Genomic DNA, 25,900 nt, shown 5'->3' with positions numbered 1-25,900 from the left:
CTATACAACTGTAACAGTTGAACTGTTCTTGCTTTCTCAGTAGCATCCACACTGGGAGTGTTGTATTTTGCACGTTGTCTCATAAAAAGATGCAAATCACAGTTGGATCAGTAAAGAGAACCATAGCTTCACTGGTTACTTAGCTTATAGAAACGTAGTTTTCAACACATAATTTGACAAGTATAACTAATTCAGGAATCAAATCCAATAGTCTAACTTCAAGCACATGGTATAGGTTTGGGAATATATAGGATTCTTCTGGCTAATTGTATTGGATCGCTTCTTATGTCATAAAAAAATATCAGATCTCTTTTCATGTTGGGGATCCCTCTCATGTCTTCTTTACCTTTTTACTTTACTTTATTTAGAGTTTCCATTCATTGGACAGAACACTGTGTGCACATGCAAACAAACTTATTTTATGGCATAATAATGTAAATTCTCTTGATACTAAGTATTTAATCAATTTTATCAATCTTTAATTATTCCACAATACAATAACTAAGTTCTTTGTGGCTAAATTTACATCTACTGTCATGGTTTGATGTTAGGTGTATGATATACTGTCATGGTTTGATGTTAGGTTTTATATGTTAATCTCATATTTTTTAGAATAATCTCATATATTTTCCAGTTATGTAATCAATTTTTTAGTTACTTTTATATGTTAATCTTATATTTTTTTAGAATAATCTCATATATTTTAACTTTTATAGGTTAATCTCATATATTTTAACTTTTGTAGGCTAATCTCATATATTTTTTAGTTATGTAATCAGTTTTTAGTTACTTTTATATGTTAATCTTATATTTTTTAGTACTTATTTGAGATTTTCTATTTCTTATTGGTTGTTATTTCATCAATAAAGCATTTCTTTATTTATTTGTATTTTTAGATATTTTTTTATCATTTTTTAAAAGTTTTCAGTTTTTTTTTTTACGCTTACGCTTTACGCCTCGAGGCTTACGCCTCAACTCGGTTTTTGGTGGAGCGCCTCGCTATGCCTCAACGCTTTTCACAACACTGATTTGAATAGTCAAAAGAAGTTGAGTGCCCGTCATGCCAAGTAGGTTAGTTTCTTGCAAGAGTACACTTTCACTATTCGCCATCAATCAGGTACTTTGAACAAGGTAGCTGATGCACTTAGCCGGAAGAATAGTCTTTTAATGACTATGTCAGTGCAGGTCATTGGGTTCGAACAGTGCAAAGAATTGTACCCAAAGGACCCTGATTTCCAACAGGTCTGGGAAGGGTGCCTTTCCCTTGATAACACAGTTGACCCACGATTCGGTATACATAACGGTTATCTCTTTCGAGGTAATAAGTTATGCGTGACTGCATTCTCTCTTAGACTCCAATTGATTTTCGAGTTACATGAAGGGGGACTAGCTGGGCATTTTGGACGTGATAAGACGTTCACACTGTTAGATGAATGATACTTTTGGCCCAAAATGTGCAAAGATGTCAAGTTTATCCAAAGTTGTCGAGTATGTCAAGTGTCCAAGGGTCGACGTCAGAATAATGGTCTGTATACTCCGTTGCCCATCCCTGAGCGGCCATGGGAACGTGTACATGGATTTTATTGTGGGTCTTCCCAGAACCTCGTGTCGTTTTGATTCCATTTTAGTTGTGGTTGACCGATTTTTTAAAATGGCTATTTTTGTCCCATGTAAGCGAACCACCGACGCCTCGTTAGTAGCCTCATGCTACTTCAAGGATGTAGCCCGCTTCCATGGATTGCCTCACACGATCACCTCAGATCGTGACACGCGCCTTATGAGTCATTTTTGGAAATCATTATGGGCCTTATTGAAAACGAAGCTCCAGTTCAGTAGTGCATACCACCCATAAACCGATGGCCAAACCGAAGTCATGAACCGCACTCTAGAAAACTTGTTAAGGAGTCTAGTTGGAGAAAATGTCAAAACATGGGACCTAGTCTTGCAGCAAGCCGAGTTCGCCTATAACAGTTTCATCAATTGGTCCACGGGCAAGTCTCATTTTCAAGTGGTTTATGGTCGGTCACCCACCCATGTAGTAGATTTAACATCTGTGTCCAGTTTCCCTGACTCAACCCCAGACGCATTTGATGTCGTTGAGTACATGCGAGATATTCCCAGACAGATCTGAGCCAAACTTGTTGAAAGCTATGAAGCCTACAAGGCTTTCGTAGACCAGGGTCGTCGCAATGTCCAATTTCAAGTCGGTCAGTTAGTATGGGTCTACCTGCATCCTGAGCATTTTCCAGTAGATACTTATGTCAAGTTGAGTCCTAAGAAATATGGCTCTTTCAAGATCTTTCAGCGATTGGGTCTGAATGCCTACCTCCTTGAACTGCTCGAAGATTGACACATTTCGCCTATCTTTAATGTGTCTGATCTATATGCTTACTGTGGAGATAACAAGTCGTCAAAGCCGACTTCTTCCCAACCAGGGGAGAATGTGCGGAGCAGGATCGACCCAGATCCATATAGCCTGACCCAAACATAGGACCGAATCTGCACGAGGGGATCAAGGATCGGACCTATGCAGGGGATCCGATCCAGATCGTGGTACCAAGGTGCAGGGATGAGGTACCCCTGCGTACCTACTCCAGACGAGCCCAGGCCCAAGCGTCCCAAGTCCAGCATCAACGAGAAGGCAACTCGGGTTCAGGACTAGACCCGAGACCTGGATCCAGTTGACTCCTTTAAAAAATCCTATTCTAGGGTTGCATGGGAGAGACGATTTGGCATCTTCAAAGCTTTCTTTTGCTATTTTTTATCTTGGCAGACGCACGTTCATTGCTATTTTTTTTTTCTATTATTCTTTATTTCCAATCACCGTTATTTATTTTCCTATTAGTTATTGATTTCTTTTCCCTATAAGCACTGTCAATCTTTTAATAAATTGTTGCTCGGATCCATTGATCAGAGCCTTTGCTTCAACGTGCCATTGAGTTACTGTGTGCTGCACAATCGTGCATTAGAAGGAGCAGCCAACATCAACCCATTAACAGAATAGCTTCAACTTCTTCACTGCACCAACAACCTCAACGTCGGCACCCTTACATGAGGGTTGCGATCCTCCCCGCTGCATCAATAGCTAACATCTATCCTTCATTTTTTGTTCCCCTTTTCTCACACATAATTAAAGACTGTGTTTAACTTGTGTGAAATGGATGTGCAGCAGCATATATCCAAGACACCAGATTCTGTAAAGGGATGCCTACAAGAGACGGAGCAAAGGTGCTGGACATCTGTTTTGCATCTTCAGCTGGCATGGAGGACAGCATCTAGTTGAAAAACAAGTAAACAACTGATCATGACAATCACTGAATATTTTGGTGAATATGGCTGAAGTTGCAAGCTCATTAAACTGTGGATCTGGATCTTAATGGGTTAAGTTACCATGAGTCACATCAGAAACACATTTCTAAGGGCTTCCTATATATGTAATCACTATCTAAACCAATGTCGTAAGTATCGTATGATGCGGTACGATACATATAGTTACTATTACTAATTTCAATACGATATACACTCGTATTGCAATACGAGTATGTATTGTATCCATATCATATGATACAGGGTATATCACACGATACACCTTCAATGTGTTTTAAAAAAGGCCGAATCTTATTTTTTACTTTTTGGGTTTTAAAGACCTCTTGAGGGCCGACTTCCTCATTTGCGTAGAGGACATTAGATGAGAACCCACACGCCTTAAATGCTCCTTAAAAGCTATGAGGGCAATTTGGGGGTCAATCCGTGCACAAGAAAGAGTTTTTGTGGTTTGCTCAAGTAAGAGTGCATTTCCACCCTTTTTCCACTCAAAGAAGTGGGTTAAATTAAAAAATCCCTATTCTTTGCTTCTTATTGATTTTTTTTGGAAGAAGATGGTATCAAATGACTTGACATAACAATGAGGCATTCAAGTAATGAGTGAAAACCGATTAAAAAACGAGTGCAAGTTTTTCCATAATACTTTTTCTGGTGGTATGTTCTAGTTGAGGCACCATTTGGTCGAGACACATCATAATCTTGACCCATGCACATCAAAGAATTTGTCGGAGGCCGTAAAATGACAATGCTACCAATTGCTTACCACTTTGAGAGAAAAAAGTAAGAAAAGGAGATGAATGAAGTAGAAATGGGGTCTGCACAGTCATAGGATAATGTTTATGATGTAAATGATGAGTTTCTAATTTTTTATCATCCAGATCCTAACATACCATCAAAAGTAGAAACCTCTGCAGCAAAAGAGAAAGGTGTGGTTGATGCTAGTAGTAATGGTACGAGTAAAAAAAGAAAGAGGGAGTTCCTCTAGAGGAGGTAGAACTGAAGGCTCTATTAGGAGTTTTTTTCTCCCAGGGACTGCCCCTGGGCCGCAACCCGACATCCATACTGTAATGACCCCAAAACATTTAGTCGAGCAAGCGAATGTCATGGTTGGTAGTAGAGATGACAGAGGTAGGTGCGGGACAAGCTCCCCACCCTGCCTCAAAATTTGGCGGGTTTTGATTTTCATGGTTGGGAGTACAAGATTTAAATGACCCTTCTTTAGAACCGTTAAAGAAAGGAGAGGAAGGAGAGAGGAGAGAAAAGGGACCCGTTTTTAAGGTTAGAAAGTAGGAACTTAAGGTTAGAAATATATATATATATATATAGGATTTCAATGTTATTTTATAATATAATAAGGGTATATTAATAATTTCATTAATGGGGATAGGGGGCGGGGCAGGGGCAAGGCCAAGAATAAGCCCATCTATGCCTCCATCCTCTCAAGGGTTTTGATTTTCACCTCCATCCCTGGTTCATTCCCCGTTTCATGTCCTCTATCCCCACCCCAAACAGGGTGGTTCAAACGAATCTCTGTTACCCTCCGGTCCACCTTTCATGTCCTCTATCCCTAGTTGGGAGATGGTTTTATGATGTCTGTATTACTTTCAATGCGAAAAATTTATTTCATTTTCAGGTCATGGCAGATGCCATAACCAATATTAGACCTAGATATAATGCCTTTGTATCATGATTTGAGAGAAAACAATTCTCGATGTTAATGTGAATGAAGTGAAGGCATACATTGTGATGAGATAAGACAATCATAAAAGAAAACTTGGTGTAGCATCATGGCCGATGGTTAGACTAACAAAAAGACAAGGACCTTAATAAATTGCCCAAAAGGAACTATGTTTTCGAAATCTATAGATCTGTCGGATACGCCCAAGATCGCATATGTGTTGCTTAGGGTGTTTGATGAGATTGTAGAAGAGGTGAAGCCTGAAAATATAGTTCAATTTATCACTAATAATGAATCAAATTATAAAGCAACAAGTAAATAATTGACACAAAATTATGGGACATTTTTTGAACCCCATGTGCTGCCCATAAGGATGCACAACAAACCGAGTCGGCTCAGGCTTGATTTGAAGCACGTCCGTGCTTTAAATGAGTCGAGCTTGAACATGGTTATAAGGCTCAAACGAGCAAACGAGCCGATCTTGATCTGCCTATCGAGCTTGATAAAACTCGGCAGTCTCGATAAGGCTCGGATAAAAGTATATATATAATATATTTGCAATTCCATTCAACAAGTTATTCTCAGCGTAATGGGTAGGTCATTGGGTTTTTATCAAAAGGCTCATAGTTCGAATCCCATTTTTCACTTTTTCTACTGTTAATATAGAGTACTTTTAGTATGTATATATTATTTTCGGTGTCAATGACTAAAATATATGCTTTGGCTTAGTGGTGGGTCACTTGGGAAACTTGAGAGAGGTTAGGGTTTGAAACCCACCTTCAACAATATTTTTTAAAAATGATTTTTTTTGGAATGCCTTGAAGCTCGACTTAAAACCGAGTAGAGTCTGGAAAAAGCCATTCAAGCTTGAGCCGAGCTTGGACTAAATTTTATACTGAGCCGAGTTTAAACAACCCAGGCTCGGCTCGAACTCGGCTTGTGTGCACCCCTAGCTGCCAATTGCATAGAACTCATACTTAAAGACATCAACAACATGGATGAGATAAATCAAACAGTCGAATGCTGACAAGAAATTATAAAATTTATTTACAATCATGCATGAATTTTTGAGCTTGATGAGAAAGTACACCAATGGTATTAAGTTGATTTGTAGTGCAATTACTACATTTGTTACAAACTTTTTGATAGTGTAAAGTCTAGTAAAAAAATAGAACTGCACTAAAAAAATGTTTTCATCAAATGAGTGAAATACACATCCCAATGCAACAAAAAGAAAACCAAGAGAAATTGTAGATATTGTATTTAGAAGTGAATTATAGGACTTTTGTGTGAAGTTGTTGAGAATCACCATATCTTCGATAAAAGTACTTAGATTGGTTGATAGTGAAGACAAACTAGCTATGGGTTATCTCTAAGAGGCCATAGACAGAGCAAAATAAGCCATTCAAGATAATTTGAATTGGAAAAAAAACTCTACAAACCTATATGGCACATTATTGATCATAAGTGGATTAGGCAGCTTCATCAACATCTTCATGTTGCAACATATTATTTGAATCTTGCATTTAGATACTCCCCCGACATTTAAATCGAACAAGGAAGTGAACAAGAGAATTTTGGATTACATCGAGAGGTTGAACCCTAATCATTGCATCCAAGATAAAATTCACGAAGAAATTGAGATGTATGACAATGCAATGTATGATATGGCTGCAGCAGTGCAAAACCATTCCACAAAGCGTCCAAGTAATTTATTTTGTCTATTTTAATTTTATTTTGTTATTTATTTATGAAGTTTTGTATATATTGTTGTTTTCTCATTTTTTGTACTTTAGACATGTGGTGGACTAGATTTGAGAGTGATGTTCCAAATTTGAGAGCTTTTGTGATTCACATTCTTAGTCAAACATGTACAAGTGAATGCGAAAGAAACCAAAGCATCTTTAAGCAAATTTATACAAAAAGAGAAAATAGATTAAACCTACCCAACTACTTGTTTGACCCAGTTTTCCTACCGTATCTCTTCTCTCGCAGCCATGAGAAACCTACAACCTCTCCCCCACTATATCAGCAAGGGTTCTGACCATAAGACATGCAACCCATAGGCCCTAAGGCCTAAGTCCAGCAGACTCAATCCGCTTGAGTCCGCCGAACTCTGTTTGACGTACCCGTCCACCGCAAGTCCGGATCTTCCAACTGGGCCATCTTCCAATTCCAATTCAGACCCGTCCACTTTGGAAAATCCGGGGGGTACAACGTCACTATCCATTACTTCTTTTTGTATTGAAACAATTTTGTTTAGGGGTCCCTCTATGGCTATGGGCTATGTTTTTTAATTCTTGCATAAGGACAATTTTTTGTATTGGAAAGACGATACAAGATTGGCTACCCGTTTGTAGTGATCATTTGTAATTTTACTCATCTTCATTAATATAATTAAGAGCATAGTCTCCAACGTTTCCTGTAAAAAAAATGAAGAGGGCATTTAGTGATCAGTGTGGAAAGAGCACAAGAGGTAGATGATGAAGAGCCTATATATATTGGGGAGGATGTAAAAGTGGATGATGAACAAGGAGAAGAAGAAGAAGATAATAATGATGATGATGATTGAAATCATATAATTTGCTTTTGTTTATGTTTTGAAAAAACTTGGTTATGTAAAACTTAAGTATTCACAAACTTGGTTATTTTGTTTTTTTATGTATTATGAAACTATGAGTCTTGTGGCATGTTCTTAATTGTTTCGTATTTTGCATTGTTCTTGTGAGATATGCATTCATTATTATCTTTATTATTTGATCTTTGATGATGACTAATCATAAATGCTTGATATGTGATTCTATGGTTGTACCTTGGGCAATTCATCATTGTTTCATGTGTTATGATTTTCCCTGATTTTTTAGATTTTGTTTTATTAAAAATATGATTTTTTATGATACATATCTTATTTTGGGCCCGACCGATACGGGCTAAGATACACTTTTTACAACCTTGATCTAAACATCAACTTGCACCATTTTAGATGTGTGTGATCCCTTTTAACAGGATTAACAGAGAGCTGAAGGCTGGATTTCATCAAAATGACTACAAATTATTCTATCATGTACAAGACCTCATAAAGAGTATTGCGCTCCTTGTTATTGCCTTTCCTCTGAAACATAGAGGCTTTCTTTTCAGCTAAGAATGCACTTTTCACATGCTTCTGTTTTCCAGTCTTAAATATGATGACAATATGCATGACATTTTACTTAATCAGAGGGTAACTTCAAACTTGTATGACAATGACATACTTAAATGTACATTTATTGGTGAAGGACAAGGTACCTGGCTGGTTGAAGAACCTCTTCTGATCCAGCAAAAGAGCTTTCTGAACCTACCTGATAGTTCCCATGCTGAAGTTAGTAACAGTTTCTGAAGACCATCATGCCAAAAAGTCGTAACATATTGCCAGAATCAAGCATTAAGAAAGTCTAGACCAAAAAATAAAAAACTAATATTAACAGAACATGGTAAATAACATTAAATATTACCTTGGCGGCCAAAAAATTTGATGGCATAGGGAGATTATATTTACTAATTTTTGGTGTGAGATTTTGGTCTAAAAGAATGTTTGCAGCCTTCAAATCATTACCAAAAATGCCAGGTACAACCCCTGTGTGCAAGAATTTGACACCCCTTGCTATGCCCATTGCAGTGGCTACTCTTTCTGGCCATTTCAATGTATCTCCTCTTCTGCCATCTACAACACCAATGAGAAGGAAAAAATCATTGATTTTTTTAAAGGAAAACCTTAATAAAATTGTTATTAATTATTTTTGTTCTTACCATAGACTTGGCTGCTTAGTGATCCATTTGATATAAACTCAAAGACAAGATATACCATTTCTACATTCGGGCTGTCCATGTAACACACGATGCAGTGACCAAGAGCACTGACCAAGTGACGGTGCCTGAGTTTTGAGAGAGGCTCTATGTATTGCATTAAGCTTTGCAAAGTGTGCTTCTGCTTTAGTTTAAAACCTCTCACAGCAACCAAAGAGCCATCGCTAAGCCTACCTCTGTAAAGCTAGAATGGCAGAAGCGAGCATCTTGAGTCAGAGGAAATGGTCTAAATATGAATATTGAATTGCAAGCATTAAAACAAAACATAGGATTTTGATTTTTTTTTAACAGCAAAATATGGATTTGGAGAAAGCATAAGACAGGAAGTTAAATAAACAAACAAAGATAAAACATGTATGAGCATTTTGCAACACACACATGCAGATCGTAGTCACCGATGTTAGTCTCGTGATAATGTCATCAAGGGGTTTCTTAGGAGAAATTACTTGGGTAAAATCTTGAGAATTTAATAAAAATAAACAAATAAAAAGATGTTTTTTAGGAAGATATCATGCAAAAAGTATTGCAAAATTACTGTTCCATTTAAAAGTCTTTCCAATTTATTGAGATATTTTAGAGTTATTTGCATTTAAGAAAAAGGTCATTTAAAACAGAAATGAATTGGAAATGTTGTGTGGATGTTTGCAGAAATGTGTGTGTGTGTGAAACAAAACTGACATATCACTAAACCCTTGTGTCTTTCACATAGATTCAATCTTTTATAAGACAACCTGGCCATCATGACATGAAATATGCAACAGAAGAAACATGAGAAGGTATACCTGACCCTGAGGTCCTTCCCCCATTAGATTAGACTTGTCAAAGTTATCTGTTGCTTCTTCAAGTTCCTCAAGGGTGAAATCACGATACAGTGGCAGGCCAAACCTCATGGTATGGGATATGTATTCTAGAGCAAAACACTATGGTTAGCAGCACATCTAGAAGAGGTACAAGTACAAATGTAAAGTAAACTGAGAGTGCATGAATCACTAATTTCATGGACACTTGAAGGGGGATTCTCAATGTTCCACAACATATTCTTGAATGATAAGTTGTTAATAGAGATGCATATCTTACTAGAATTCATCAGTAACCTTGGAGGGAATCCTGCTGAAGCAGCTACAGCTGAAGATTTCTGGGGTCTGTTGTTTGCAGTCCTACATCGCCTAAACACCACAAGTGCCAGGAAACCTAATGTGACTGCACCTACCACAATGCCTCCAGCAACACTCAGCATAAGTATCAACTTGTTAGTGGTTTTTTTTTCCTTGATAGGAGGTGGGATTGCAGCTACAGCCTCATTGCGACAAAAAGAATATTGGTGCTGGTACAAGGAAGTGTTATTTAGACAATTCCCTGAGTATGAGACAGACCTGTTTGAAGAGTTAGTCCCAAGGCAGGTTGGCAAGCTCCCAGTCAAAAGATTATTCGATATATCCACAAATTGAAGTGCAGTATTGCATGCCATGTTCATAGGAAGTAATCCAGTCAACTTGTTCCCACTCAAGTTCAAATACTGAATAGATGGCAATGAAAACAATGGCAGCAATATTGGCCCAACAAATCGATTGAGTGAAATGTCAAATGACTGCAATCTACCAAATGATGCAAGTTGAGGGGGAATGTTGTAGGTAAACATGTTCTTCTGCAATGAAAGTTTGACCACCTTATTTCCCAATGAAGGGAACTTAGGACCAAAAAGATTATCCCCCAAATCCAGCAGTTCCAGATCAACCAAGCCACTGAGATCAAGCACAGCTCCAGACAGATGATTGTTTGACAGAATCAACACTCTCAGGCTCTTTGAAGTCCCCAAGGATGATGGAAGTGAACCATTCAATGCATTGTTGCTCAAACTCAAAACAGACAGTGAATGAAGCAAGTTAACCCAGTGTGGAATGGGACCGTAAAGCATATTGTTGTCTAGAGCAAGAGTCTGAAGATTACGCAGCAAAGAAATTCGCACAGGTATGTATCCATAAATGAAGTTTGAGCTTACATTCAGCACTTGAAGCGGCGACAAAAGGCTGATCTTTGTGGGTAGGGTGCCCCATAACCCCAGGGAAACAAGTGACAGCAACTTCAAATTCGGAAGCTGAGAAAGGGTAGCAAAAATAGAATCAATTGAGAACTGAGAAGATAACGTCTGATTCGAAACAGAAAAATTCTGCAGTAATTTCAAGCTAGAAGAAGGTGATCCTTTGTTTCCAACAATCCTCAATTCAGTCACCGAATTGCCAGAGCAGACAATGGTTAAAGATGAACTCGGGGGAATACCACAAAAGTTTGTCCAATTGTTCCAACCGTTCAAGACTGCTGGGAATTCCAAAAGGCTCTGAATTGTTAAGAGGGCTTGAACTTCAGAGGACTGTAACTGGCCATTGGAAGATGAAAAGAGAAACAAGGCAAGGAAAGCAGATGTCAAAGCAAACCCAAGTGATGAGTGAGCACTGTTTCTTCCCATTTCTGAACAGTGGAGCTGCTACTGTTGGCAAAGTCTTTCTTTATCTAGAAAACAATAGTTTGATCACCATGTAACCACCTCTTCCATATCTGCTGCATTGGCATTTTTTCTCAATGCCATACATTTAAAATTTCCACCTTTTGATGAACATGATTCCTCTCCCCAACACCATTCAAGCTGCAGCTGAAAACCAAGACATACCGATATTCAGATGCAGCAAAAATTCTAGAGAAGGCAACAGAAGTCAAAGGATCAGCTCAAGTTGACGACATGCCAAGCTGGAGTTGATTGTCAAACGGAAGGTGAAGAGAAGCAATCTTGGCTTCGGATCTCATCCTATTAAAAAAATAAAGAGAGGGACCACTTCAGAGAAATTGAAAAGAGGAAAAAAGGAAAGATGATTGAGGGAATCTAGTTCCCTTACAAAGGCACAAAAATCACAATATGAGAAAAGTGAAAAGACCATCTTTACCAGCACCGTAGCTAAAATTGACATCAGAAGAAAATTACCCACATGGCCAACTGTTTCAAGGATTGTTAAAATTATGATTTTTTCAAAGGAAATTTGCTGATGAACTAAAACTAATGACAAAATTAAAAAAATACAGAATTTCTATCAGAAACTTTATTAAAATTACAAGCTATGTACAAGCATGGTAAGAATTACACGTGCCACCTCCCGAAGTTAGAAACCAAAAGAAAAGGGTAATTTTTAGTTAGCAATAAAAGCCGAAGAAAAAAAGTGAAGCTTTATTAGCTTTGGAGTAAGGAGGATATATGTGGAAAAGGCTTACGATCAATTATTTCTGTAAAGTTACCCGTTACACGATCGACAGACATTAAATGGCTCACGTTGACTACAATAACTGGCGTAAAGCGTGTATTATTTATGTAATTCCAAAGAAGTCACAGGTTGGCGTCAAAATTGGTTTTTACTTTGTATTTTTCCGGAAATCTGGACTTATCCCACTTATTTGTATAGACTTTGCGTTTCATAAAGCAGCATACCTACTTATCTCAATTATCTGGAAATGTGGGTGCATATCCAGAAAGAAACTTCTGGAGGAAGGGTGAAATAAAGGAAAAGGTAAAAATTAACTACAAATGCCAAATATTTAATAAAAGTAACCAGGAACAGATAAAAAAAAGAAGAAAATAGTTTTAAAAAAAGGAAATTCAAAGACCGGTACCACAATAAAAATATATTATACAAAGAAAAACTTAAGTAAAAGAAAAAGTAAAGTTTAACACAAGAAATTCTTCGACAAACACAATCTTCTTAAAGGAGAAACAAAAGTTCGACTGCTTCTGAATTAAAAAAACAACAACTTATAAAACGAAAAATAGTCGCACCCAAGAGAAAAAGAGATTCCTATTAACGGAAAAAGAATTTCCTTGCTTAAAATTGAAATACATAAATCTTGAAGGCTTAGAAATCACAGACCAGGAGATCGAAGAATATTCACGGATCGGGAACTGAAAATATCGGGAAATGAACTCAGGAAAAACACGAAAGCTCTTTAAATTTCGTTTCTTATAAAAAAATGGAAAAGAAAAAATCCAAAACGCTTCCGAAAACGAGAAAAAACTTTCAACAAAACTCAAATTTGCAGGAAACGTGGGAAAGAAAAAGAATTTTATAAGAAAAAAATACAACAAAAGCGAAACTAAAACAAGCTAAAACTCTTACACTAAACAATTTTTCAAAAGGAAATGCAAAAAAAAAATCTGTTCGGACGGCAGTGAAGATTGTAAAAAACCAAGCACGCGAGACGCTGAAGTGAAAAATGCCACAAAATTCGGATACACGCTAGCAGGAAAATGACTGAGTTTCTTAAACTGAGCTTGTTGGAGAGGGAAAAGAAAGACGAAAGAAAGAAAACTCATTTGAACAGCGAATCATAAAAAAACAAGCTAAAATAAGCACTAAAATCCCGAAAACAAAATAGACACTCCCTAAAATCTCCGGAAAACTAGAAAAGATGAACAGAAAAACCCAAATATTCCACATAAAAAGATTTTTACAAAATTAAAACACAATAAAAAATCAGAAAGATCAAAGAGACAAAATCTCACGAACCGCAGAACGTCGAAAATGTAAAAAATGGAGTTCAAATGAAGTTCAAGAAACGCAGAAAATTGCGGATGTTCGGAAAGATCCCTCCAAAACACGCCTAACAAAAACTGAGCATCAATATATAATTTTTTAAGCAACAAACAGATCGAAACAATCTTTAAAAGAGAAAAAATCTCGTTTCTGAGAGTTTTTTTGCTGAAAAGAACGCTTTTCGCTCGCGATCACAAAAAAAAAAACCTCCGAACTTCGAAAATCCCAGAGAAACCACGAAATGCCGAGCGAGATCTCTTCATGCACAGAAAGAACTAACAACTTCCAAAGAACGAGAAGAAAATGCACCTGAAGATCAATCAGAGACGAAGCAGCTCAACGTCACCAGAGAGAGAGAGAGAGAGAGATGATGATGAAGGAGCGGGCGCGGCCTTATCTGGCACCATTAAAAGCAGAAACTTCCTAAAGAAGACGGCCTCTCCTTCAACACGGAGCGCCTCTTCAATGCCAGAGAGAGTTGTTGAAACGCCCAGTGACGCGAGAGTGAGCACTCCCAGGAGAGTCCACTGGGAATCAAATCCTCCCTGTTGCAGTACTGTGTGAAAATTACCTTTAAAGGCCCAACCATTACAAAATTGACGGTAGCATCCTTTGGATTTGGATGGATTAAGCTGAGCTGCTGAGGGTGATGCTTTTCATATGATATAATTATTTCCAAACGTGCCCTTAGAGCAGCATTTGTTGCGCGCCCCTCTTATGAAAGAGGAGAGTCTTTTGCACAGAAGGTGAAACAAACTGCCTCCATGAAAATGCAAAATGCATGTTTTCTTATGAAAGTGGGATCACACCTCCTCTCATGTGAAAGCACTTTCCTGGTATAGGAAAGTGGCTTCTCGTTGGTGGGTGTGTAACAAACACACTCATCAGAAAAAATGTTGCCACTTAGACCATTATTGGAAGTGGGAAAAGTGAGAAAATCAGGCGCAAAATGTGGAAAAGATAATATTTTCCATGCCATCACAAACGAGAGAATTTTTTTTTTTAAAGATACTCGTATTTTTGTTTGTTTCACCAGCTGTTTCATATGAAAAACTTCTCCACCTTAAGTTGTGAAGAAATGGTAGTGAAATTTTACAAAGTCGCACTTTCCATGTTTTTTGTATGATATGAATATTTTATTTTATTTTTTAATTTACCACTTCCAACCGTGGCCTTAGTCCAAGTTAGGAACATGTAAGGTTTTTATAAAGTGTTCACCTAATATTCAGCGACGCGCTGCATCATGCATCGCACACACACCCACCCATCTTGGCATTTCTCGAGAAATGTTGAGATAGGTGGCTGTCAGTGGCAGAACCGGAGCTGCAGCATGACCAAGTTGATGAAGTCTAACTCTCGTCGTTCTTAAGAAGTATAACCAAGTTCATTAATGAACTACAGTGGCATTGTGTAACATGATAACTAAAAGTTCATGAACTTGATAAGTTGAAAAACTCATTTTCTGTGGTAAAAAGGGAGGCAAGATTTTTTTTACCTGTTTTTGATGACGAAGGAAAACCGTCATTGAGACCCAGACCCGGCCCGAGTTTCGATTAAGACCCACAAATTTTCAATGTAAAAATGATAAAAAAATATGGTTTTACCGGGTTTGGTTCATGTAGTTCTTATTGGGTCTGGGTATGGTTTTTTTATAGTAGATCCGAATAAACCCGGGTACAGACCCGATACCATACCAAAAATCTGGTCCAAGTCTGGTTCTACCTGGGTCCAAACCAAACCCGACCCGTTGACATCCATCTGCTTAACCCCATCTTAATTATTAAAAAAATAGTCTTAAATTATGGGAATGATGCTTTCGGTATTTATGTATTTACCACTGTACACTGTCGGTATTTTGAAAACTTGAGGCTACTTCCGTCCTTGACCAAAAGATCAACACGTAGGAGTTAGCGTGTCGGTGGCCGTACGATGCGTTGTGTTACCTTTGAAATTATCAATTGACTAATATACCCCTGAGGTAGGGTGAAAAGTTTGGTTTAGTCAGTGGTCGTTACTCGGCTCGAGTCTTGGGGCTCATCACCAATTCACCATCACTTGGAGCTGTCAATGGGTCCAGTTTGACCCCGACCCAACAATTCTCCCATTTTTTGTCGATTCAAGGACCCGACCCGATCAGGATAGGGCTCCAAACCTGGTTGTGCCTAACAAGGATCCATAAAGTCCAGGCCCAGGATCGATTTGAGTAGAGCTAACAAAGGTCGGGCATGATCCGGATCCGGGTCATGGCCGTACCAGACCGGTCTTAGTCAAAAGTAGATCCCGCCAGGTTTGGTTAGCAAGAAAGAGACTGGTAAAATCTCTACTTTTAAAATGTTTTACATGTAAAAGACAAGGATTCTAATCGGATTTCGGGTCAAACTCGAGATAAACGTTCAAATTTGACCTAAGTCCACCTGACACTCAGAACGTGCAGGTGCAACTGGATTTAGCTTATGACCTTAGTAGGTCCAGACCCCAACACTTTTGGGTCAGTACTTATCGGGTCCTATTGGGTAAGACCCGACCCGTAGACATGCCCAAAAGCAAAGGATTTCACGGCTCAATATGGTTTGTGTGACCAAATTCACGAACTTTCAACCGTTTGGGGTGCCATTTGGAACATGATCAAGTTCACGAAACTCTTTCATGTTCTCTAGTTTCTAGGTTCGAATGATCAAGTTCATGAACTCCAACGGTTATTGTAAGTCCAAGATTAAGACAAGACCAAGTTCATGAACACTCGTGTTTCTACTTCCTACTTTTGCACGACCAAGTTCATGAACCATGACATTTCTACTCGTAGGAAATCAAGAACCTTGGCGTTCTGACTTTAAGCTTGACGCCAAATGTGCCCTCTGTGTAGACTCAAGGGGTTTGGCGTAGTGGGATGGGGCCTAGACCGTTTGACCGGAAGGCTAGGTTCAAATTTCATGGGCGTCACCCTCCATGCTTAAGCCGAAGCTTGGCGACTCCCTGAGGTCTAGTCTGGCTGAGCCAGCAAGGCTAGGCCTATGCACCTGGGACGGTTTCTCCAATTTTAAAAAAAAAAAAAAAATGTGCCCTCTGTGAAAATTGGGAAAATGTGCCCTTTATGTTTGATTATGCTCATATCAGTGTATGTCGGAGATCTGGCTTTCCTGATCTTGTGACCGTTGGATGCAATGGTTGATTTTCTCATGACCGTCGGATTTCACCAAAACAACATGTTGCTCAGTGCACTCTAGGAATGTATTGATGGGGTCACATTTGATGCTCCGAGCCCCACATATCATGTCATGATCTGATAATTCCAAGGTACAATGTCCCATCGTTTCATAGGACCAGGGGCGTAGCTAGGATTCATGTTAGGGGGGGGGGGCAAACAGGGTTGTAGAAAAAAAAAATTATTTGTGCGATAGTCGGGGGTTCGGGGGGCAGCGCCCCCGATTTTTTTTTTTTGAGATAAAATAAAAAATGGCTACAATTATTAATAAAAATCTATTTCATATGGACAAATCAAACTATTTGCTGCAGTCAGGGCTGGGTTAGGACTTGGGCTGGGCTACAAAAATGGATAAAAATCTATTTCATATGGAATCAGGACTGGGCTTTAAAAAAAAAAAAAAATTAACTGTTTCGGGACTATATTTATTTGTGTCATTATGTGGGTATTTGTCCTTGGGATTGTGTTTGCCCATGCCTTTCACAAAAAATGGGATTATCCTAAAACTGTGCATTTCTTTGAACGTTTGTTATCTAGATTTTTCAGCAATATCCAAAAACAAGTTTTTGATACTATGTAAAATCCATATACTCTGCTTATAGGAGTAACATCATAATTACATGAGTTAATCTTTAATAGGAAAAGTAGGTAGATATTTAAGAAGAATTATGGGATCTAGAGTACCATACTCTAGATAAAACTCATAGATGTGGGTTGCATTTCATTAATTTGACCTTACAGATGCATTCAACGTGGTTCATTCACTAAGGAATGCACTTTTGATCGAGTAGTTTTAACTAAAAACATTATTTTCTCAATCGTGAAATTTTTACACATTATAAAATGCGACCGGCCAAATCTAAAACATGTTCTTCTCCAAACAAACCATATAGATCATATCTGTAAGGCTTGATCCACAAAATGATTAAGAAAATGTGATGGAACACGCTGTTTCAACTAGAGGGTATGGTACACTCGGGGATAGGTAATATTTTCCCATCTAGGAATTGGCATTTGAATTGCTTAGATCTTTGGGCAACGCCACACAAATTAAATATCCAGATATCAAAACCCTAACTTGAGGAACTCCAACGCTGCTTAATAAATCTAAACTGCAATGAATCCCAAAGTTTCCTAGCACCCATCATCCTTGTCAATACAGTACACGTTCATAGTAGTAGCAAGATTTTTGAAATCTTGCAACATTTTCGCTGGATTTTTCACATGCAACGAAAGTTCCTGCATTATCACAAGATTTTCAAAATCACAACTATTTTGTGATTAAATTTTTATTTTTTATAATTATTAGTTGTTAATATATTTTCATGTTTTAATTAATTGTATCATATTTTTACTTTATAAATGTAAGGATCAGCTCCTCGAGAACAACTTGAAAATTTCTAGCTTGAAAAAATAATTTATTGTAAGATTTTACCTTGCCCAAACAAAACCCAAGAATCAGAATTTGATAGAACAAGGATCTTGAATTTCATAATTGTTTTAGTGCAATCCATTATACAAAAAAAATCAACACTATCAATTCTGCCAAAGATCTGGTAGGAGAGACTTGTGAGCTTCACCAATTTGAAGGAATGTCATAAGTGTGGAACTCATGAGTGCATCTGTTGTTGCCAGATAAAATTGGGTGTACTCCATGATGAGTAAGGGTGACTTGGAGCTAGGACTGGCAAGCGAGTCAAGCCAATCAGAGTTCGAGCTCATAATGGGCTCGAGCTGGCTTGTTTACATAAAAATACATTGGTTTAGAGCTGGAAGAAATAGGATTACAAACAAAAAATACATGTAAAATATATATATTTTTACACTTAATGATGCAAATCGGTTGTTTGATTCGTGAAACTAAACTACAATTTCACTAAGAAAAAAAAATCAATAAATTAAAAAAAAATAACATTAACAATAAAGTAAGAGAGAATAAGGAGAAGGGTTTACCAAGAACCATACTAAGTCCCTTACAAAAGTCCCTAGAATAAAACCCTAAACTAAAATTGGACCTGAGATAGATCCATTAAGTAACTAAATCCAAATTTAAAATAAAAACTAGAATAAAACCCTAAACTAAAATTGAATCTAGATATTGCACGGTGCTTCGCTATTGCGTCACTTAACGAGCTTATAGGAGTCGAGCTGAACTGAGCACCTATTGTTCATATTCTGCTTGCCAAGCTTATTTTATGAGTTCGAACGAGCTTTGTACAAGCCGAACATGGGGGCTCGACTTGTTTCCCAGTTCTACTTGGAGATTTTACACGAATGAACTTGGGAGTAAGTGAGGTGGTTTTCCCACTTATCCAAAAAAAGGAAAAAAAAAAAAGAAAAACGCTAGAACTTCATATATGTACCAAAGAATCAAGAAGTTATAGGTTCCATCGGGACCAAAACGTGCCCTCATGGAGATAGGATAGGGGTGTCAACGGGCCTGGTTTACCTGGACCTGACCCGAACCAAAACAAACCCTATAGGGTCCGGGGCATGGTGATAAATAAGAAGACCTTGGTCCGAGCCCAAAGGTCTGATTAATACATGACCTGGGTATAGTTTGTAAAATTTTATACCCGACCCAAGTTCCGATTAAGACCTGTAATTTTGTATTGTAAAAATGATAAAAAAAATATGAGTTTATCAGGTTTGGTTCATGTAGTTTTTATCGGGTCCAGGTATGGTTTTTCTTATAGTGGACCCGATTAGACCCGGGTTCAGACTCGATACCGTACCCGAAAATCTGATCCAAGTCTGGTTTCACCTAGGTCCGAACCAAACCCGACCCGTTGACACCCCAAATATAAGAATTTACAGTAATCCAAACACAAAAACAAACAATCGAGAACAAACAAAAACCATCTCCTTTTCAATTTCCACAGATAAAGTTGGTGCCATGGGCCTCATGTTGCCTGCAAAGCAACGTGTCATTTATTATTTGGCCATATCAAGAAACTATTCGTGGTTTTTTTTTTCTCAACCAATCTCTTTCACTGGCTTTCTCATAAACATTTCCTCCAAAAAAGCTGCAAAGCTTTAGGTTTATACGCAAATAAACTATGGATAGATTAATATGTTTTTAGTGCCTACTTACATATGATTATGTGGTAATTTTTTCCTTAGTCAACTAAGGAGTATACAAATCTACAAGGCAGTATCGGATCTTTGTTCGACTCTCTTGTGGTTGATTTTTCTTCAACCTATCTTTGTTGCTAAGATTCCATGAATCAATGAAATTTTCTTTCCCTAAAAAAAAATGCATTGTTGAAGTTAGGGAAAGGAGAAAATTTTTTCCAAGATAAAAAAACAGAAGAGTGGTTGATTAATTAAAAAGAGGTGTTAATGTGAGCCCCCCACAATAAAGTTGATAAAAAAAAAAACTCAACAAGTTATTTTGGTGAAAACTACAGCCTAGGTACCACACAATCATGAATGGTACCTCACTTTCCTATTATTGATTGAAAGTTACACTGTCATAAATAAATCAGCATTATCATATAAAAAATCATAAAGTGAATGTTTGGTGATTTTTGTTGATTAAAAACTCATTTGTTTTCGTAGTTTTCCTTTGGCAAAAATGTCATGATAAAGAATTACGGACAACTGATACATCTAATTAGGACAACAATATGAACTTTTAGAGACATGTTAACACCATAGTAAACTAGATCATTGTTTTGTCATTTATTAAAGCAATAAAGATTGAAAATTCATCAATCATTTTGATTGTCATGGTCAAAGAGCCCAAGCCCGTCTTTAAAAGTTAAAAAGAAAAAGAAAAAGAAAAGCAAGCCCTTTAAATGTAATAACTGAAATATTACATGGACAAATAGAAGAAAAGTTGGGTGGCTTTTTGCAATTTACTTAAAATATAATCAAATAAAAACTGAAATAGCATAACCTCAAAAGTAGCAATCCGAATTCACTAAATAAACAAACAAAAATAAAAATAAAGTAGCAATCCGAACTTTAACCTTAAGAAAAAAATCCCTAGGAACACGGATCTTAGTACTGTGCATAAATTATTGAGACCTTGAGATCTTCAACTCAAACTCATTCTTAATAATTCTAGGGATACGACGATGGTCACACAAACAAACAAACACAAAAGAGAGAGAGCCTTTAATCACAAGGAGTAAATTGCAGTTTAGAGAGAGAGAGGGGCTTCGAACACAAGAAGTAAATTGCAGTTTAGAGAGAGAGAGAGAGAGAGAGAGAGGGGGGCTTCGATCACAAGGATCAAATTGCACTTTAAAAACTTTCGTCTTTAATGAAAAGGGATGACAATTTTTTTACCTTTTCCTTTCTACTTGATCGAGATACCAACTCCACGTATTGAGTGATGCTATGTTGTGTGGATACTAACGTGCGTCTTTTTCCTCCTTTCCTTCACTTTATAGACTGCACGAGAACCATAAAGGACTAAGAAAAGGACAGCATACAAGGCAAAAAAAGGTTCTCTCTCTCCAACCCATTAAGCCTCCTCACTTCAATTCACCAATGGTCCACAAGTGAGCTGGTATGGGCCCTAAGGATATCCTGCTGTGTGCACTAGGAGTGCAAATCGATTGGAGGGATCGCTTGAATTTATCAATGATTTATTCCTTATTTATTTATTTATTTTGACAGATAAAGCTGGGGTTAGGCAGACCCCTACCAGTTATACAACCATACCATTTGGGGTTCGAACTTGCAACGTCCAAACACAAGGTGACATGCACTAACTGCTCTTCATAGACAAGCTAGCGGAGGGCCCCCTTGGTAAAAATACTATTTTTTTATTAATCTTGAATCCGCCCCAAATGGCTTTTGATTTGCTCCTAGATATGTTATAACCTCTTGTTCCTTGATTGTTGGCATACACAATGCATTCTCCTTGTGAATCGTATGTTTATAACAAAAGGGACATAATTTCTTCAATTCCAATCTACCAGATGTATTATCTTTTGATTTTTGTTATAGATATATTATATCTTTTGTTCCTACCGAGTGTTGGTATATACATACACCTTCAATCTATTTCTTAGTCTCTCCATGAATCTTGTGTTTGTTACAAAAGGAATCAGATTTCTTCAATTCCAATCGGTCAGATGTACTAAACTGGAATCCGAATCCGATTTAAAAAAAAAAACTGGAATCCAAATCCAACACCCTATTTCTAGATACGGATTATTAAAGTAAGATACGAAAGGATATTCAGACGAAATTTAGATTTACAAATTTGAATCATTTCCAAATTCATATCGGTGTGTTATGTCGGATTTATGTTTGAATTCGAATCTTTTTAGGAGAAGTAAACTCAAATTTTATTAAGACAGAAATTAATAATCAGAGAAAGCTTAGGACGGTGAGAAATTGACCCCCAGCTTTAAAAGAAGAGTGGGAAAACCAATGAAAAGTGAATTCAGTGTGGATCCGTTGTCGGACACTTAAGAGTGACCATATGAAATACATCAGATAGGACATGAATGAGATAGGACATGAATGAGAAGCAGTCCGACTTCGACCCTCGAAAGTTCTAGCATTTCTCTCCCGTCAAACTGCCCACCAAGTGGGTAACAGCAAATAACGTCACACGAAATATCATTTGTTGCCTCAAGATGGTAGAAGTAGATGGATGAGAAGGTCTCTAGCGGGCATATATTGCATTGGCAATTGTTAGAGGAAATCAATTCATTGTATTGAGATAAATGCCTCTGGCATTGAGATGATGGATGACCTAATCACCAATGCCATAGGTAGAAGGATTCTATTTGGTTGGTGGAGGTTGCAGCAATATGACACGGATCCATCTCTAGGTAGCATAGTCTTGCATGTACTTTACCCATACCAATTATACTCTTTGATTGATAGTCCTGGATTTCACAATGAGTAGAAAAGAAATGAACCTCACAATTTAAGGATTTAGTAAGCTTACTAACGGATATTAAATTGAATTTAAAAGATGGTATGTGAAGGACATGATCCAATGCAATGTTTGAAGAAATCATAGCTTTTTCAATATGGGTCACACAAGAAAGTGTATCATTTGAAAGTCTAATGGGTTGTAAATAATGGGGTTGGACAAAAGACATTGTGTTTAGTGAACAACACATATGATTGTTGGCTCCAAAATCAAGAATCCACACACTAGAAAGGGAATGAGTTAAGTTGGCAAAGTGATTACCTATTATGTTCACCATTGGTTCTTTACCTTTTGATATGAGATATAAGAATTTGTTGTATTGATCCATGGTGAGTTGAGGGGCAAGGCTATTGGTCGAATATGTTGGTTCAGATTGAACTTGCATTGTAAAGGTTTGAGAGTGACGACTTTTCGTATTTAAGGTACCAACACATTGATTATTGAAGCTGGCAGGTTTTGTTGAAAACCCGTGAATGTGATAGCAGTGATCCTTAGTATGCCCCAACTTTCCACAATGATCACATTTTGGTCATTCTATGTGCCCTTTACTCTTGGAGCAGAGGTTGTTTGATAAGAATCGATTTTGCCATCTACCATGATCAACATTAGTAGCCACATTATTCTCGACTATTGGCATTATTCTAAGTTCTTTTTGTTTTTCTTCTTGCAACAAGTTGTAGGCTTTATTAACATTTGGCAATAGATCTATGATTAAAATTTGACTCCTTATGGGAGTATAAGATTCATTGAGACCCTTTAAAAAATCTATAAGTCTCTCTTGTTGAAGTAAGTCTGACAGAGATTTGGAAGCTCCATAAACACATATAGGGATAGCCAATTGTGTTGACAACTCATCTCATAGAGTTTTGTCTTTGTATAATAATTCGAAATAGATAGATTTTCTTGATGAAGGGTCACAATGGAACGATGAATTTGAAAAATTTGTGGTCCATTGGTTTGAAAAAAATGTTCATGAAGTTCTTTCCATACCTTGACTATCGTTTCTCCATAAATCACACTCTCCATTAAATTCCTTGATAACGAATTCAATACCCATGAGAGAACCATGTTGTTGCATCTGGTCTATTGGGTAAATGTGGGTGAAGATATGTTTGGTTTCACAATAAAGCCATCAACGAATCCCAATTTATTTTTGGCTGACAGGGCTACGGTCATGGCTTGACTCCATGATGCATAGTTATCACCTGTGAGAGGGCTAGTGACCAATATTTGTCTTGGGTTATTCGAATGATGTAAAAAATATGGATTATCATTCGACTCACCAATAGTTAATTCTGGTTTATGTCTGCAAGATCCACTACTCTAAATTGATTGAGCACCTCCATCTGCCATGATGAAAAGATCATAAAAAAATGGTTATCAACCTTGCTCTGATACCATATTAAGAGAAGCGTGAGAACATGATGACGAGAGGGAATTGATTATTTTCTTTCATTCAATTGTACATTCACGTGTTCTTTATATACATATTACAAAGTTAGACTATCTCCTATGAAAAAAAAAATACAAGAAAAGTTACAACAATCAAACACACTATGTGATATCTCTGTGATAGAGATGAGCACAATCCTAAAATCTTGATAATCATCACAATGACAGTTGCTACAACACAAATGTTGATACTGCCCATATGATATAGAGCACGATCACGATAAGAGGATAACAATATCCACTTATCGTGGAACGATTCCAACATTCTCCATGATAAGTAGGACGAATCCAACGATCCCAACAATATCCACTTATCGTAGAATGAGTCCAATAATATCCATGATAAGTGGGATGACCCAATGACGTTTAACAAACAGAGTTTGAAAGAAAGAGCAATATCATAGCAAGTGTGGGGTTGATTCGGTAGCCACACCACACAAGCAACATATGCTCACCAAATAGAAGATCCTCTTTGCTAGATTCTCATGAGTTAAGACACCATCCATGATCACCAACCATGCAAAGAACCTCGAGCTAGGGGATGGACCTCGAGCCCACACACACTTTTCCGATAGGTGGTTGGCCTCTGCTTCCCCAAATGCAAGACAAAAAAGGTTACAGAGTACTCACCTGAAGGAGAATAAGTCCAAGTGCAATCATTCCGCCTATCATTCGATGGGCCTAGGCCTGATACAAATTTAAGCCAAACACAATGTCAATGAAGCCACACTCAGATAAGGCCCTCCTCCCCCTGCTAGGCGACCAGTCCAAAGGAAGACCTTGCAAAGCGTACTTGGATTTGAAATATGGTATCAGGTCCCCTTCATTGTGACAAATAGATCATCACCATTTCAACAATAAAGCCCCATTTCTCAGTGAAAGGGGAGAGATACCCAGTTTCCCTCGCTTGGTTGGTCAAGCTACCCAAGACCAAGCCACCAAAGTAATTTTTGAGTGATCATCGTCACTCCCATTGAAAAGAACAAATATGCTTTTCGATTTTTGTTGGCATCTTGTAGACAAATATGATGTGGGAGGGAATACCCGAAAGCAACAGTTTGATTAGAGTGAGCCTACCTGCTCGTGAAAGATACTTGCTTCACCACGATTACAACTGAAACTCAATTTTATCCAGAATTGATGACCGGTGGGAAGCTTAAATTAATCGGTTGTCAAGGGAGAGCCCAAGGTACAAGGTAGGGAGTATACCCACCCGACATCTAAATAGGTGTGAGGCAATAGTGGTGATGGCTGGATCAATGTTGAACACGAAAATCACGCTTTTGAGTTCATTAACTTGAAGAACATAGATCATACCAAACACCTTGAGGATACCAAGAATCCTTGTCATTTGTTCAATGGAGGCTTCACCAAATAAGATGAAGTTGTCACAAACTGTAAGAGAAAAAAATTGAAGCCGAAGAAGGACGCCGAGTTCGTAAAACCGATCTTCGTGGCTTGTCAAAGTAAGGCAACCAAGCCCTCAACTACCATATCAAAGAGCAATGGGGAGAGCAGGCAGCCCTACCAAAGCTCCCTAGGTAGGTCAAAAACTTGTCCTGATTCACCATTGAGACTAACAATTGAAGCCGATTTAACTAATTCATTAACCCACTTGCACCAGAGTACTCTAAAGCTCATATTTTGCAGAGAATCCATTAAGGGACACAAGACTGAGATGATAACTTTACAAATGTCGAGCCTTAGCATAAAGTATGATTTTCGAGAAGTAGAGATGTTATGAATGGCCTCTTATGCAAGCACCATGTAGTTCTGCACCGTCCTGCCCTTGATGAATGCCTACTACAAAGTGCTTATAACATTCGATATGATACTCTGCATCTTGTTTGCTAGGACCATGGAAAGAATGCAATAGGGCACCCCAAGGATGGAGATAAGACTAAAGGAGGAAATGTTGACCACAT

At 37.8% G+C, this 25,900-nt stretch overlaps 1 protein-coding gene across 7 annotated transcripts in view; it reads right to left on the bottom strand.

Annotated features, from left to right (window-relative positions):
* Positions 1–13,961, bottom strand: part of LOC149815279 (putative inactive leucine-rich repeat receptor-like protein kinase At3g03770) — a 34,959-nt gene extending 20,998 nt beyond the window's left edge. For 2 of the 7 annotated variants that reach the window (XM_089990213.1, XM_089990210.1), the window contains exons 1-6: positions 13,726–13,961; positions 9,923–11,492; positions 9,628–9,752; positions 8,789–9,029; positions 8,494–8,702; positions 8,288–8,340 (exon numbers count right to left, since the gene is read on the bottom strand). In XM_089990213.1, the coding sequence (XP_089846339.1) occupies positions 8,288–8,340; positions 8,494–8,702; positions 8,789–9,029; positions 9,628–9,752; positions 9,923–11,309 (2,015 nt within the window). In that variant the 5' untranslated portion in view covers positions 11,310–11,492; positions 13,726–13,961. Of the gene's footprint in view, positions 1–8,287; positions 8,341–8,493; positions 8,703–8,788; positions 9,030–9,627; positions 9,753–9,922; positions 11,646–11,781; positions 11,832–13,725 lie in introns of all 7 variants that reach the window. The other 5 variants (XM_089990212.1, XM_089990211.1, XR_016428090.1 and 2 more) reach the window with 5 other exon arrangements.
* Between the last annotated feature and the right edge of the window lie 11,939 nt (positions 13,962–25,900).

Source organism: Nuphar pumila, chromosome 15, assembly GCF_984573655.1.
Source record: "Nuphar pumila chromosome 15, dmNupPumi1.hap1.1, whole genome shotgun sequence".
NCBI classification, from domain to species: domain Eukaryota; kingdom Viridiplantae; phylum Streptophyta; class Magnoliopsida; order Nymphaeales; family Nymphaeaceae; genus Nuphar; species Nuphar pumila.
The sequence above is the reverse complement of the archived record's forward strand: the minus strand, read 5'-3'. Positions and strand labels throughout refer to the sequence as shown.